This window comes from Pseudophryne corroboree, chromosome 6 (genome assembly GCF_028390025.1).
Source record: "Pseudophryne corroboree isolate aPseCor3 chromosome 6, aPseCor3.hap2, whole genome shotgun sequence".
NCBI lineage: Eukaryota > Metazoa > Chordata > Amphibia > Anura > Myobatrachidae > Pseudophryne > Pseudophryne corroboree.
This window is the reverse complement of record NC_086449.1, coordinates 20,718,312-20,734,000: the sequence shown is the minus strand read 5'-3', so window position 1 is coordinate 20,734,000 and position 15,689 is coordinate 20,718,312. Positions and strand designations below refer to the sequence as shown.

The 15,689-nt window shown below is 43.7% G+C and overlaps 1 protein-coding gene and 1 pseudogene across 1 annotated transcript; one reads left to right on the top strand and one right to left on the bottom strand.

The window, feature by feature from the left end:
- Nucleotides 1-9,775: 9,775 nt before the first annotated feature.
- On the bottom strand, nt 9,776-9,894 carry LOC134936964 (5S ribosomal RNA; annotated as a pseudogene).
- A 3,280-nt stretch (nt 9,895-13,174) lies between these two features.
- Nucleotides 13,175-14,104, top strand: LOC134934126 (olfactory receptor 11L1-like). Its single transcript, XM_063929628.1, has one exon. It carries the CDS (start codon nt 13,175-13,177, stop codon nt 14,102-14,104), a length of 930 nt encoding a protein of 309 aa, XP_063785698.1.
- The last annotated feature ends 1,585 nt before the right edge of the window (nt 14,105-15,689 follow it).

Below are 15,689 nucleotides of genomic sequence, written 5' to 3'. Positions count from 1 at the left end.
ATGACTGTAGGATTGTTCATGTGTCACAAGTCAAAAAGTTCTCCATTGATGATTTTTCATGGTAAGGAAAATGCTTTAAAAACGGTATAGTCACACAGTAGTTGAATAACCACCGGACTGGTATTGATATTCAACAGATTCAGCAGACAACCCAACAATGTCCCAGTGATTTAAGAGGGGTCTTAGTTGGTGTTCCTGGCCACAGTAATTTCTTACGTTGACCTTATTTCTAGTGAGTCTCGTGTTACAGAATTAGTTCAGTCTATTTATATTTATTATCTGTAGATTTAGTAGCCAATTATAGATATATCTAATGATATGAACATAACCATGAACATAACCATACTCTGATAAACTAATGTGGTCTGTTGTTTATCTACAAACGTTCTGAATAACCTCTTCGTAGGACCAAGAGCTGATATGAGGCCCCTACAAAAAAAAAATCACATTGTCATCCACTGATCTCATTACAAATTCACCAAATTTATCTCACTATATCTTCACCTTTAGATGAATGCTAAAGGCAAAGGACCTCTCGCAGTGTGGTGTCAGCGCAAGTGTGTGGATGTGGTAAAGGGATGTGTTTGTAAAAATTAAGGTGTATGTTATGGCAAGAGAAAGTAGAGTCTTTTGTGGAGGGCGCGCTTATAGTTAATACGTTTTATTGTGCATCTCTCTAAAAAACTAGCACACATTAGAGAAATAGTATAAAACAAGTATTAAACTTAATTCAAAAATGTATTACTGTGACAGCCTGCCAACACATGTCACCACAGATATCAATCAAGCATATACATAGCTTATGAGTACACGGCTTAGTATGATGCAAAGAGCCCATAGACAGATCAGAAGATATTAGGGCAAGAGGTTACATGTTAATCCTTGTCAAATCAAGTACAATACAGCATGTACAGCTATTATTGTGTAGATCATAAGCAAATGATAGCTACTAATTTGAGCAGTATTGTCTTTGATCTAAAAAACCTGCTTTGTATACAACAAATACATAAATCATATGAGATTGCAGAATCACTTGTGGAGATTGTTTTTTTTTTTAACAGTCTTTATCATATGCAATATAAATTCAAGGCAGATCTTAACCACTGTGTCATGAACCAACAGGTATTCTGGAAGAGGTATGTAGCAAAGCAGTAACCACACTAGACTTATCTTCCTCTTCCGCCGGTCCACATCTGCCACTTCCCTTTACAAAACCTGCACTGGCTCCCATTCCCCTACAGAATCCTCTTCAATCTCCTCGCCCTCACATACAAGGCCCTCTCTTACTCCACTGCGCACTAAGTCTCCAACCTTATCTCATTACATACTCACTCCTAACCTATCCAGTCTGCCAATGACCATCACCTCTCCTCCACCCTGGTCAATGCATCTCATGCGCAAATCCAATATTGCATGCACTGCCCCCTTCCCTGGAAAAACGTAATCGCTTTATTAGACTCTCCCCGACCCTACTAAGCTTTAAACCAGCACGGAAAACCCACCTGTTCATTAGGTAACTTCAAACCCCCTGCTTCATGCATTGGCCACCTCTGCCTCGCTTATTTCTTGCCATCAGGCCACCTTCTGCTTGCTTGCACCTCATGTAACCTGTCTGTCTCCCCCCTCCTCCTAGATTATTAACTCCTTGGAGCAGGGCCCTCTTCACTCTTGTGCTCACAACCCTCTTCTCTAGCACATGAATTACAGCTCTCTACTACTCAGTAACTGTCTATACCTGCATCTCCTCTCACTCGTTACTGTTTATCTCTCCCAATAACTGCCTGTTCATATTAGTATGCAGATTACTCCTTTGCTACCTTACATCTCAGCTGTAGTGTATACTGACAATTGTGGTGCTGTTACCTGCGCTCTGTTTAGTTTTTCAGTTATTGTAATGTTAAGTTCCGTGTATCCTGTAGTGTTCAAATGTGTGCCGTGTGTACGGGGCTGTGAAACACTTGTGGTGCCTTATAAACAAAATGTAATAATAATAATAATAATAATAATAAAACAGATAAGCTATATAGGGTGTTAGGCGCCGGGGTCCGCTCGTCGGTGCGGCCCGGCGCCTAGCAACCAGGGACGCCGGGCGCGTGCAGCCGCCGGCTCCCTGGCAACGCTAGACGCCGGGCGCACGGAGCCGCTCTGACCTTAGCAACGGGGACGCCACGTTCAGCCGCGTTCCCCGTTGCTGGGTCTATCCTAAATTTGATTATGATCTGCTGGCCGTGCAGCATGCAAGCTGCACGGCATTTCCTGTGATCACCCGGTCTGGATCTTGATTGGAGAGTTCCTGAATAAAGGCACCCTCAGGACTTCCTACAGACGCCGGTGATAGCTTCCTGTTTGCCTGTGTCTGCTACAGAGAGTTTCCAGTCCTGCTCTATCCGGTTGTTCCTGTCCTCAGAGATCCTGTACTCGGAAGTTTGTCATCTATTCCTGGAGTCTGACCGAGCACCTTTAACATCCTGTGGTGTTCGTGAGTCGCGGCTCAGCCGTGTGTTGCGGCTTGTCCGCTTCCTGTTTATTATTTACTTTATTTGTGTTCAGGAGCTTTTGCGGAGGATTCCGCTCCCACAGATCCACTCTGGTATCCAGCGGTGCTGGATAGGAGTAACGGATCAGTGGATCTTTGGTTGTCCTTTTCCCTGGCGGCTAGTCCGCACATACCTTTGGTTTAAGTTAGTTAGCTTGTAACCCCTGGCCTGGTTGCTTAGTCAGAGGGCCCCTTGTTATCACCCTGTCTCGGATTTCCCTTTGTCTCCCATTAAGACCTGCGGGGGCATCGGGGTTGGGCAGACATAATCCGCCCTTCGAACGCGGCTGCCATGGGCTCAAGCAACCATAGTCTTGCAAGGGATTTCTGATAACACGGGCGAGACAACGGAGTTAGGGCGCCAGGGGTTACTAGGCTCTCCTGCTCCCACAACCAGCATATCTTCCCAGTACTCAGACCTCTGCCATAAGATCTCCTCTGGTCTGGAGTACGGGAATCATAACATTATCACCGGCCAGACAAAAGAAAAAATTTAATTTAACAGGAGTTAATTTTTTCACTTATTCAGTTGGGAGATTTTGTCGGCCTTATGAATCCCGCCGGTGTTGGGCCAAATCCTGGCCAGCTTCTAGTTAGTCAGATTCAAGAACTAACTCAGATGGTTCAGGATCTGTCCCTCCGGGTGAGGTCACAGGAAGATCTGTTACGGACTTCCCCGAGGGTCATCCCTGAACCAAAAATGCATCTGCCTGACCGTTTTTCTGGGGATAGAAAACAGTTTTTTAATTTTAAAGAGTCTTGTAAACTTTATTTTCGTTTAAGACCAGTCTCCTCAGGTACGGAGGCTCAGCGGGTTGGAATTATTATTTCTCTGCTTCAGGGGGATCCTCAGACCTGGGCTTTTGGTTTAAGGACAGACGATCCGGCCTTATCGTCTGTAGACGCCTTTTTAAAATCTTTAGGGCTATTGTATGACGACCCTGATAGAGAGGCGTCCGCTGAAAGTCAGTTGCGTGCTCTTAGACAGGGTAGGAGTCCCGCGGAGAGTTATTGTACGGAGTTTCGCCGTTGGTCGAACGACTGTGGATGGAATGACCCAGCCCTGCGCAGTCAGTTTCGCCTCGGCTTATCTGAATCCATAAAAGACAGTCTCCTTCAGTATCCCGCTCCTGAGACTCTCGATAAACTCATGGAGCTCTCTATTAAGATAGATCGTCGGCTCAGAGAGCGGAGGGCAGAAAAAGGGGCATCTGTCGAGTCTACTCCTTGTGTTCTTTCCATTCCTGTAGACATGGAGGAGCCTATGCAGATAGGTCTCTCCAAATTGTCTCCTGAAGAAAGAACCAGGAGGCAAAATTCTGGTCTTTGTTTATACTGTGAAGGTAAGGGACATTTTGCCCGTAGTTGTCCGAACAAGTCGGGAAACTTCCTGACCAAGTGAGTTGTGAGGGGGTTCACTTTGGTCTGCAGCTCATCTCCTCAAATAATTCACTGTTAATTCCTGCTAAAGTTTCCTTTGGCAGCCTCTGTTCCTCGGTCTCTGCTTTTGTGGACAGTGGAGCTGCAGGGAACTTTATGGATTTAACATGGGCCAAGGCCTTGGGTATTCCTCAGTTAACCTTGGGTAGGTGTGTCACCATGCATGGTTTAGATGGGAGTCCCTTGTCCAATGGGGTTATTTCTCTATGTACACCTCCTGTTTTACTCTCGGTGGGAGCCCTGCATTCTGAAAAGATTGAGTTTTTCCTTACCCATTGTCCTGCAGTTCCTGTGGTTCTGGGTCACCCTTGGCTGGCCTTTCATAATCCCATCATTGATTGGCAGTCGGGGGAGATCTTACAATGGGGTACCATCTGTGATAAAGAATGTATTACGCTTCCTATCCGAGTAGCTGCCGCTGTTCCTGCACCCATTCCTGGGGAATACCAGGATTTTGTTGATGTGTTTTCCAAGGGCAATGCGGATATTCTGCCTCCCCATAGGTCTTATGATTGTGCCATTGAGCTAATTCCTGGTGCCACGTTGCCTAAAGGAAGGTTATATGCATTGTCTGGTCCTGAAACGGTGGCTATGAATGAGTATGTGAAAGAAAGCCTTGGGAAAGGATTTATCAGGCCATCTAAATCCCCTTTAAGTGCTGGTTTCTTCTTCGTAGAGAAGAAGGATGGTTCACTCAGACCCTGCATTGACTTTAGAGCTTTGAATAAAATCTCAGTAAAGAATACTTACCCTCTGCCGCTGATCTCTGTCCTCTTTGATCAGCTACGTTCGGCTGTGATTTTTTCTAAGATTGACCTAAGAGGAGCATATAACCTCATCAGAATCAAGTCAGGGGATGAGTGGAAAACGGCATTCAGTACTCAGTCAGGCCACTATGAGTATCTGGTTATGCCATTCGGCCTGTCTAACGCTCCGGCAGTTTTCCAGGATCTCATTAACGATGTGCTCCGTGAATTTCTTGGAAGATTCGTTGTAGTCTACTTAGACGATATTTTGATATATTCTGACTCTGTAGAACAACATGTTACCCAGGTGCGTCAGGTGTTACAGAAATTACGTGAAAATCACCTTTATGCCAAGCTGGAGAAGTGTGAATTTCATGTCACGGAGGTATCCTTTTTAGGGTACATTATTTCCCCTCGGGGATTCCGTATGGAACCAAAGAAGCTCCAAGCCATCCTTAGTTGGGCGCAACCCACCAACTTAAAAGCAATTCAGCGCTTTTTAGGGTTTGCGAACTACTACAGAAGATTTATTCACTCTTTCTCTGACCTAGTTGCTCCCATTGTGGCACTGACTAAGAAGGGAGAAGATCCTACCAATTGGTCATGTGAAGCTGAGTTATCTTTTCAGGCCTTGAAACAAGCCTTTGTCTCAGCCCCTGTCCTTAGACATCCCAACCCAGAATTGCCTTTCATTGTTGAGGTTGATGCCTCGGAGGTTGGAGTAGGGGCTATCCTTTCTCAGAAGGATCCAGATTCCCTTGAATTACATCCTTGTGCCTTTATGTCCAGGAAATTCTCATCTGCAGAATCCAACTACGATGTTGGTAACCGGGAATTGCTGGCTATTAAATGGGCTTTCGAGGAGTGGAGGCATTGGCTTGAAGGAGCGACCCATACCATTTCAGTTTTGACTGATCACAAAAATCTTCAATACATTGAATCAGCTAAACGACTGAATGCCCGGCAGGCTCGTTGGGCTTTATTTTTTACTCGTTTCAAATTCATTATCACCTTCAGGCCAGGTTCCAAGAATACTAAGGCAGATGCCCTGTCACGCAGTTTTCTTCCAGTTCAGGACAACAGTCCTGTTACTCCCATACTCCCGTCTTCAGTCATTCGGGCAGGCCTCACACAGGATGTATTTACCCAGTTAAAGCTGCTTCAACATCAAGCGCCTGGAAATACTCCTGCTGGTCGTCTTTTTGTCCCTGAGTTTTTGAGAGCAACTGTTTTGACGGAGTTTCATGATAGCAAAGTTGCCGGGCATCCGGGAATCGCTAAGACTTTGGAATTAGTTTCCCGCTCAGTATGGTGGCCTGGTCTTTCCAAAGACGTTAAAGAGTTTGTTTTTTCGTGTCAGGTCTGTGCACAGCATAAAGTTCCCCGTTCTTTGCCTATTGGTCAACTCATGCCCTTGAATGTTCCCCTTAGGCCATGGTCGCACATCTCCATGGATTTTGTGGTGGACCTCCCTCTGTCAGCCGGATGCCGAGTCATATGGGTGGTAGTGGACCGTTTTAGCAAAATGGCCCATTTCATTGCTCTTCCCCGATTGCCATCTGCCCAGGGATTGGCAGTCTTGTTCCTCCGCCATGTTTTCAGACTCCATGGGTTACCCACTGATATTGTTTCTGATAGGGGTCCACAATTCATTGCTCAATTTTGGAAGTCTTTTTGTGCTTCGTTAAAGATGAAATTATCTTTAACATCCGGCTATCATCCCCAATCCAATGGGCAGACTGAGCGAGTTAACCAATCTCTAAAACAATATTTGCGTCTGTACTCGGCCAAACTCCAAAATGACTGGTCTGAGTTTCTTCCATTGGCGGAGTTTGCTTATAATAATGCCTGTCATTCCTCCACCAATGTGTCTCCATTTTTTGCAGTTTTTGGTTTTCACCCCAGAGCTAATTCATTTTTTCAACATTCCTCTGTCTCCTCTCTGGCCCTGACCTCTCATCTTAAACTTATTTGGAAAAAAGTGCACCTGGCTCTCAGAAAAGCAGCATTCCGGGAAAAAAGATTTTCTGACAGGCTCCGGCGGCCGTGCACTTTTAAAGTGGGAGACAGGGTATGGTTGTCGACTCGCAACATTAAGCTTCGACAAACCTCAGCCAGATTGGGTCCTAGATTTATTGGACCATTTCACATTATCAAAAAAGTCAATCCAGTTGCTTTCCGTTTACGTTTACCAAAAACTTTACGGATCGGAAATACCTTCCATTGCTCATTGCTGAAACCATATGTTTCATCCAGTAGATTTCCTCGTAAAATATCTCAGGGGAGATCACCAATAAATGTACAGGGTCAGCAGGAGTTCTTGGTGGAGAAGGTTCTCGATTCCAAGTTGTCCCGGGGTCGGCTTTATTTTTTGGTACATTGGAGAGGTTATGGGCCAGAGGAAAGGTCTTGGGTTCTGGATGAGGATCTTCATGCCCCGAGGCTAAAAAGGGCATTTTTTCGAGAATTTCCTCAGAAACCTGGCTTTAGGGGTTCCTTGACCCCTCCTCAAGGGGGGGGGTACTGTTAGGCGCCGGGGTCCGCTCGTCGGTGTGGCCCGGCGCCTAGCAACCAGGGACGCCGGGCGCGTGCAGCCGCCGGCTCCCTGGCAACGCTAGACGCCGGGCGCACGGAGCCGCTCTGACCTTAGCAACGGGGACGCCACGTTCAGCCGCGTTCCCCGTTGCTGGGTCTATCCTAAATTTGATTATGATCTGCTGGCCGTGCAGCATGCAAGCTGCACGGCATTTCCTGTGATCACCCGGTCTGGATCTTGATTGGAGGGTTCCTGAATAAAGGCACCCTCAGGACTTCCTACAGACGCCGGTGATAGCTTCCTGTTTGCCTGTGTCTGCTACAGAGAGTTTCCAGTCCTGCTCTATCCGGTTGTTCCTGTCCTCAGAGATCCTGTACTCGGAAGTTTGTCATCTATTCCTGGAGTCTGACCGAGCACCTTTAACATCCTGTGGTGTTCGTGAGTCGCGGCTCAGCCGTGTGTTGCGGCTTGTCCGCTTCCTGTTTATTATTTACTTTATTTGTGTTCTGGAGCTTTTGCGGAGGATTCCGCTCCCACAGATCAACTCTGGTATCCAGCGGTGCTGGATAGGAGTAACGGATCAGTGGATCTTTGGTTGTCCTTTTCCCTGGCGGCTAGTCCGCACATACCTTTGGTTTAAGTTAGTTAGCTTGTAACCCCTGGCCTGGTTGCTTAGTCAGAGGGCCCCTTGTTATCACCCTGTCTCGGATTTCCCTTTGTCTCCCATTAAGACCTGCGGGGGCATTGGGGTTGGGCAGACATAATCCGCCCTTCGAACGCGGCTGCCATGGGCTCAAGCAACCATAGTCTCGCAAGGGATTTCTGATAACACGGGCGAGACAACGGAGTTAGGGCGCCAGGGGTTACTAGGCTCTCCTGCTCCCACAACCAGCATATCTTCCCAGTACTCAGACCTCTGCCATAAGATCTCCTCTGGTCTGGAGTACGGGAATCATAACATAGGGCATGTGCTAGACTACATTGATTTCCTCACATTAGCCACAAAATCCATAATACTTAGAGACTTTAAAAGCTACTCATTGGCTGAAAGGTATTGGGTAATGATTCTCTTTGTGAGACACTGTTTCACTACATGTGCAACAGAGAGTAGAGAACAAAGGGAAATAATACTGATGATGAAAGATACCTTATTCTCAGATGCCATTTCTGTGATCCAACTCATGTTTCACCCAATAGGCTTGTTCACAGACACCTTGAACAAGCCTGCTGGGTGAAAAGTGTGTTGGCTCAGGACACCCAATGTGTGCACACAGGGGTTTCTCTACTGCACAGCCATTGTATTTCAGCATAAGATATCTTGCATCTATCATTTCCCTTTTTGCACTATGGTCTGTCTATTTTCTCTTGCCATAACACACAATTACCCTTGACTCTAGGGCAGACCACTGGAATAATAAAAGATACCCCTACATCCATACATTAAAGGTCAGATACCTTATTTAAACAGGACATTCATTATATACTTACCAGTTACATGATTAATTTTCCATTTTCAGGTGCACAGAGCATCCCCCTTTTATTACTCCAAAAGTTAAGGTATATCAGAGGTGTTATTTTGGGCATGCTGAAGCTAGCGGCTGTGTCCTCGGAAGCAGATTCACTATCTTGGGCATCTTAGTTGTCGTGGGAATTCTACGCAACCTTAGTGTAGCTAAGATGTCTGATGATCAGAGTTAACAGAAATTTGGTTTGGTTCCGCACAGGAAAAATGTGGTAATGATGAACATAGATTAATACACAGATTGTAGAAAACTGTTCAGGGAATGACCAACGATACTAAGTTTAAATTTAAAGATTCTTAATGAAGACATCTAAATAATTATTTGAGTTGGTGGTGCTACCAGAGTCAGTAATGGTTAAGCAAAGAGAAGAAAAAAGAAAGACTCTGTGTTGGGGCACGCTTAGAAATTTGAAATAAGTTTATTAAAACTTAACATTTAATTGATAACGAATAAAAGTAATGAGGAGTTTGATACAAAAAAATTGTTCAAGAACACAAAATAAACATATATATTGACAGAAATCAGGATAAACCTGATACAAAATTATGGGCACCTGTGGTGAAAAATATACTGAAAACATAAAAAATTACAAAAAATTAATATTATTAAGGTGCCTGAGTTAATCAAAATTCAAAATTGGGGTAGAGGTAAATGATATGTACATATAATCACCGCAGTGATAATTGTAGGTAAGCACCTAGTCTAAAAACCTCATGAGAATAGATGAGAGGCACAAAGGTTCATAATTGAAATGTCAAATGACTGAGGGTAATCACCTGGTAGAGATTCTGTTTGCTAAAAGGCTAGATCCTTATAGATAACAAAGCATTTAAGAGAAAAGTATGATTATTAAAGATACAAAAGAGCATTGATAAATAAGCCTAAAGGCAAAGCCAATTGTAGATAAATAGAAGGTTTGCGGGAAAGTTGGATAAGGAATAGGTAAGTTTCAGAAGTTGCTCTAACACATCTGCTGTTGTGATCAGAGGTCATAATCTTACTGCACCTGATATTCCCAAGAGGTCACCCTACTAGGTACTGATCAGGCTTATCAGCGCTTAGCTTCCAAGGTAGGTTGAGATTGGGCGTTGCTGCTGAAATATGGCAGTAATAAACACTAGGACACAAATGAGAGAGTGTAATGAGTAGTGAGCAACAAGGTACTTCTGCTGTCCAGTTTCTAGCGCAGATTCTCTGTTGCTGTGAGCATTGCAGAGAGTGGTCTCGCATCTGGATGAGAGGGTACTAAAAATAGAAGTGAGATATGCTCAGAATAGGGAGGAAACCCTGCCTTCTGCTGTCCACTGTCTTATATAGATATATAGCGGACAGTGGATGAGAGAGGTGGGTTAGGCTTACCTATTGAAAAAAAGGGTGGTGGGAAAATTAGAAGAAGGAGAAGAAATGGTAATGTGGTGAGATCACAAATTAACAAAAAATTAAGTAAATTATGAAATAAAACAATCATGAAATCAACGATTAATTGGAAAAAGGAAAGTAAACACAGGCTGCATGGTAAAGGCTTACCAATATGGGTATAAGACCCTGTTTATGCAGAAAGGATTCTGCAAAAAAGTATTACATTTAAAAGGAAATACCAGAAAATGGTTTAGAACAATAATTAAGGATCAAAAATAGCAAACATGGAAAGAAACAATATTGATTATATATCAGTATCAGTTAAATAACTGGAGTCCAAATGGGCACATACAATACCAGGGAGTCCCAAAAAGTGATCTGAGCTAGAAAGAGTTCAGCATCACTGAGCACAGACGGACCGTTTCACCAGGGTGGCTTGTTCACTGTGTCCCGGTGATTATATGTACATATCATTTACCTTTACCCCAATTTTGAATTTTGATTAACTCAGGCACCTTAATAATATTAATTTTTTGTAATTTTTTATGTTTTTCAGTATATTTTTCACCACAGGTGCCCATAATTTTGTATCAGGCTTATCCTGATTTCTGTCAATATATATGTTTACTTTGTGTTCTTGAACAATTTTTTTGTATCAAACTCCTCATTACTTTTATTCGTTATCAATTAAATGTTAAGTTTTAATAAACTTATTTCAAATTTCTAAGCGTGCCCCAACACAGAGTCTTTCTTTTTTCTTCTCTTTGCTTACCCATGTCTGATGATCAGCCAGATGGTCACGATGTTGATCCAATGCTGCATCTTTGGAAGCATCTTATTTACTAACAATAGCCCCTGTGGAATTTTTCAGAAATTCTTATATCTGCTGCTACAGAAGATGCAGCAGAGATCCACAGTGCATCCACCGCTGAGTCTTGACCAAAGTTTCTTAAACTACATATTGGTTACTGTCACAATTTTGCATGCATAGAAATCACTCAATATAGGATTGGAAAATACAGCAGGTCCGTAACTAGATGTGTGCGGAGGGGGCACCGCACATAGCGCTGCAGGGTAGGGGCCGCTGCTGGCGGTACTTGTCAATTATCTGTTTTAATTACTTTCACTTGCAGATTCACCCCTTTTTGAAGCCCAGCATCTCCTGACCTCCCCTGTCTCCAACCCTGACCCCTTCTGTCACTAATACCTATACAACATTCATGAACTCAACTTGGGTTTTCTCTGTTATTCAGTCACACTGTCCTTTATTACATTTCAGGATGCTGACATACCCGGGAAACAAACCCATTACCTGAGGCACTGAAGTCAGACAATCTATTCATTAAGCTATCTACCCTTGCATAGAAAGGTAGATCATTCTAAGATAGAGAATTCTAACTATTTGAAGCTTACCTTATACTTTGCGAAAAAATTATCAGCATTTTGGCTGAGCAGATCTATTTAGTGTGTAGCTGCAAGGGATTGGATGTGTGGCTGCACACTACATAGATCTGCTCAATTACAATGCTGATAATTTTTTTTTAGAAAGTACCAATAGCTTCATATAGTGTTCATATTTTCTATACAGGATTAAAAAGCCCAATGAGTAGGATGTTTGATTAGAATTCAACAGGTTACAGGTTTGAATCCTGGGTATGGCAGTACTGTATATTGAAATATGTTATTTACTGTAATAAAGGGTATTGTAACTGTATAATAACGAGCTCTCAAGTTAAGGGCATGAATGTGGTATAGAGAGGATTTGTGTCCAAATCCAATTTCTTGGTCTATATATGTGAGTAACATATATATATATAATGGAAAGACGTGCGGCACTCAACCCAATGAAATCGGCAAGGAGTCAGAAGTGTAAAACAATGTTTCAGTGTATATATATATATATATATATATATATACCAACAAATATAAAACCACAGCACTCAGCACCCCAGAAGCGGGGTGCAGTGTCTGCACTCACCACTCATAGCGTGGGGTGCTTGTAGCCCATTGACTCTGTGATAGTGTAGGACCTGCATGAAAATGGGGTACCTTGGCGAGCGGTTTGCAGGCTTCCGTGCATTGGCCAATTCACTAACTAAATCCCCATCATTTGTTTAGTGATGTTGTGAAAATAAGTTAGCTAGCTTTGGTGAGTGCTGAACTTTCTGCTTGTATATATATATATATAAAAGGAAATGAGGTAGCGGCACTCCGTCAATAAGTAGATCAAAAATGTAATAAATTGAAGCATAACAAACAATGGTCACGGTAAACCAACATTTCGGGGTCCTTGAACCCCTTTATTAAGGCGTGAATGCCTTGATAAAGGGGTTCAAGGACCCCGAAACGTTGATTTATCGTGACCAATGTTTGTTATGCTTTGATTTATTAATCTTTTGATTTACTTATTGACGGAGTGCCGCTGCCTCATTTCCTTCTATTTTGATGCACCATTTGCTGCGAAGGGCACCCGGATTTGCTTTGCACCCCAGAGAGCCGGGCATCTCTGAACTGTATATATATATATATATATATATATATATATATATATACAGTATATATAGTATAAATATAAATAATGTGGAAAGGGGCATCATAGCATGGGCTTTCTGTGGGATCAATCTTGCCATGCCCCTTCCCCATGAGGCATGCGCCTTATGTTCTTATTGGAAAATTGGGGTGGGGGGGCGGCGGAATACCTATTCTCTCTCTGGCACGTGGCACCAAAAAGTCTACTTACGGTTCTGGTATACAATGCTCATGCAATGTTTGTGACTGTTTACGTTCCATCCACACAGATAAAAGCAAGCCTGACACACTTGGATTCAACAGTTAAGGATTTAGTAACTGGTAACAAATAAGAGCACTCTGATAATTCTGTCTGACATTTCAAAATATTTAAATATGGCATTTTGATGATCAAATTGGTTATTCATTGATTAACTGTTTCAAATAACACACAGCATATATATTGTAAAATAAATTCATAGTAACTATATAAAATCGTAAATGTTTATTTTCAAAAGAACTCACAATGAGTAACGTTAACTACACAGTGGTTGAAGAATTTTTACTTTTGGGATTTCCACAAGTTAAGAGTTCCAAAGCCATTATTTTCTTTCTACTGATACTGACTGTTTACATTATGACGCTCATACTAAATTCTATGATCATCGTCCTGGTGTCAACCAGACCACAACTCCGTTCTCCCATGTACTTCTTCCTCCAGCAATTTTCACTCAATGAAATTGTGTTCCTTACTGTTATCATCCCTAATATGCTACGTGTCATATGGCTGGAAGGAGCCACCATTTCCATCAAAGGTTGTATAGCCCAGGCTTATATATATTGTGCTGTAGGGTGTTCAGAATGTCACCTCCTCACAGTCATGTCTTATGATCGATATCTGGCCATATGTAACCCTCTACGTTATAGCACCATCATGAACATTAGACTACAACATTCCTTGGTTATCTATTGCTGGGTGTTTGGCTTTTTCATCACCCATGTTAATCTTTATTTCCTATGTCGAATTGAATTCTGTGGACCCCATGTCATTGATCATTTCTTCTGTGACCTTGGTCCCTTTGTTGAACTTTCATGTTCTTACACTCATGCCCTACAGTTAGATATTCTAATCCTTTCTATCCCTATAATAATCATCCCATTTATCTTAGTAGTAATCAGTTACATCTGTGTATTCACAACAATTCTCAGCATCTCCTCTACAACAGGTAGGAAGAAAACTTTCTCCACATGCAGCTCCCACCTCACCGTTGTGACCTTGTATTATGGAACCTTGATCACTATTTATTTGGTTCCAGCCGACAGGCATTCCTTGACCATAAACAAGTTGATTGCTTTTTTGTACATTGTGGTAACACCTCTGTTTAACCCAATCATATACAGTTTGAGGAACCAAGAGATGAGAGCCATCATGAAGAATTTACTTAGTATTAAGTGACCATTCAAAATAAAATAAAAAAATATGGGTAATCTTTAATTGTTACTTTGTTTTTATGAAAGGTAACTTATGTCTCAGTGAAAGTATTTTTTTTTAATTTGGCTACATTAAATGACAGATTTCTTTTCAAGAATGTATTTCAGAAAATGAATAAATGCAGATGCACTCTGAAAGCACTAAGAATACTGACATTCAGAGGGGGCGTGGCCTGAGCGTTAACCTGGAGAGTTGTCCTGCATATGAGCTCCAGCTAATAAAGGGTTAAATCTACCTATTACTGCTGGCCCCTGCATCTAGACAACCCCACTCAGCTCTACCCACGACTGTGACCAGGGACCCTTGCACAGGGACATCATCAGGTGGCCCCTCCGGCCCATTTTGCGATTGAGGCCTACCATTCGTCCTGAAGCCGGGGCCTCGATTTTGGAGCCTCCCCGGCGCCGAGCCCCGAGACCGGAACGCGGCCGAAATGGGACCCGCGGCTACTCCCCCCCGAGACTAGAAGCTCCCCCATACCTCCTCCAGCCTGCCTTGGACCCTCGGGGACCTCTGGGACAGGGAAGACTCGCTGCCTGACCCCTGGAAACGAGGTTGCTGTGAGAGATCCCCTGCCTGGGTGTATGACGGCGGCCATCTTGGATTCCACAGCTAGAAAGGTCTGAGAACTTGCCCTACTAAGGCCCCCCACGATTGGAAGTACATCTTGCGGGCTATCTTTGCACCCCGGCTTTTCCCCATACTCCAGCACTGAAGGAGCTCAACCTATCTCCATTCATAATAAGCACCCCTTACAGAGGGGGGTCGGGGTCGACGCTCTAGAGGATACACGCTGGGAACTCCAAACCCTACAGTCGGTCCATAGATCACCTCAAGCCCCGCGAGGTTAGAGATCAGAGAACACCGGCAGCCCCTGCCGCATCGCCCACGGGACGAGACTCTCTGCCCTTCCGGAATAACGGATTTGGGCAATATTCTGCCCTACTTTGTCCCGCCCCTATACTCTCAACCCTCCTGCTCTACGATCTCGATGCCCTATATCTGCAAGACCTCCGCAATGTGAGTGCTCTCCAAATTGTTCACCGCCACTCATGTTCATCTGAATAACACGTACACACCACTAATGTGACTGAGTTCTCCTGTTTCACCACTATCAGCTGATTGGACCCACCCCTGAAGTACGTCTCTTTGTGCCTTCTACATGCGCTACTACTGACAAGAAATGGCTCCTAAAAAAAGCAAGGAGATAATACCCCCTAAGGTATCCTACCCCACTCAAAAGTCCCTCCAAATTTCCCCTCTACAAAATTTCTCCTCCCCTTCCGCCATGCTGGACCCCACGGGATCTAGTGTCCTAACTTCCGCTCTCTCAGTGTCGGGTGTGGACTGCGAATCGGATGCCCCCCTAACCATAAGATCCCTCTGTCAGATTCTCTCCACCTTCAAGACTGAACTTCCTAAGGATTTGACCTCTGCCATCCGCGAGGTCAAAACTGAACTGGTAGCATTGGGAGACAGGACAGACCATCTAGAACGTAAGATGGAAGAATTGGTCACCTCCCACAATGACCTGCTTTCATCCCATGAT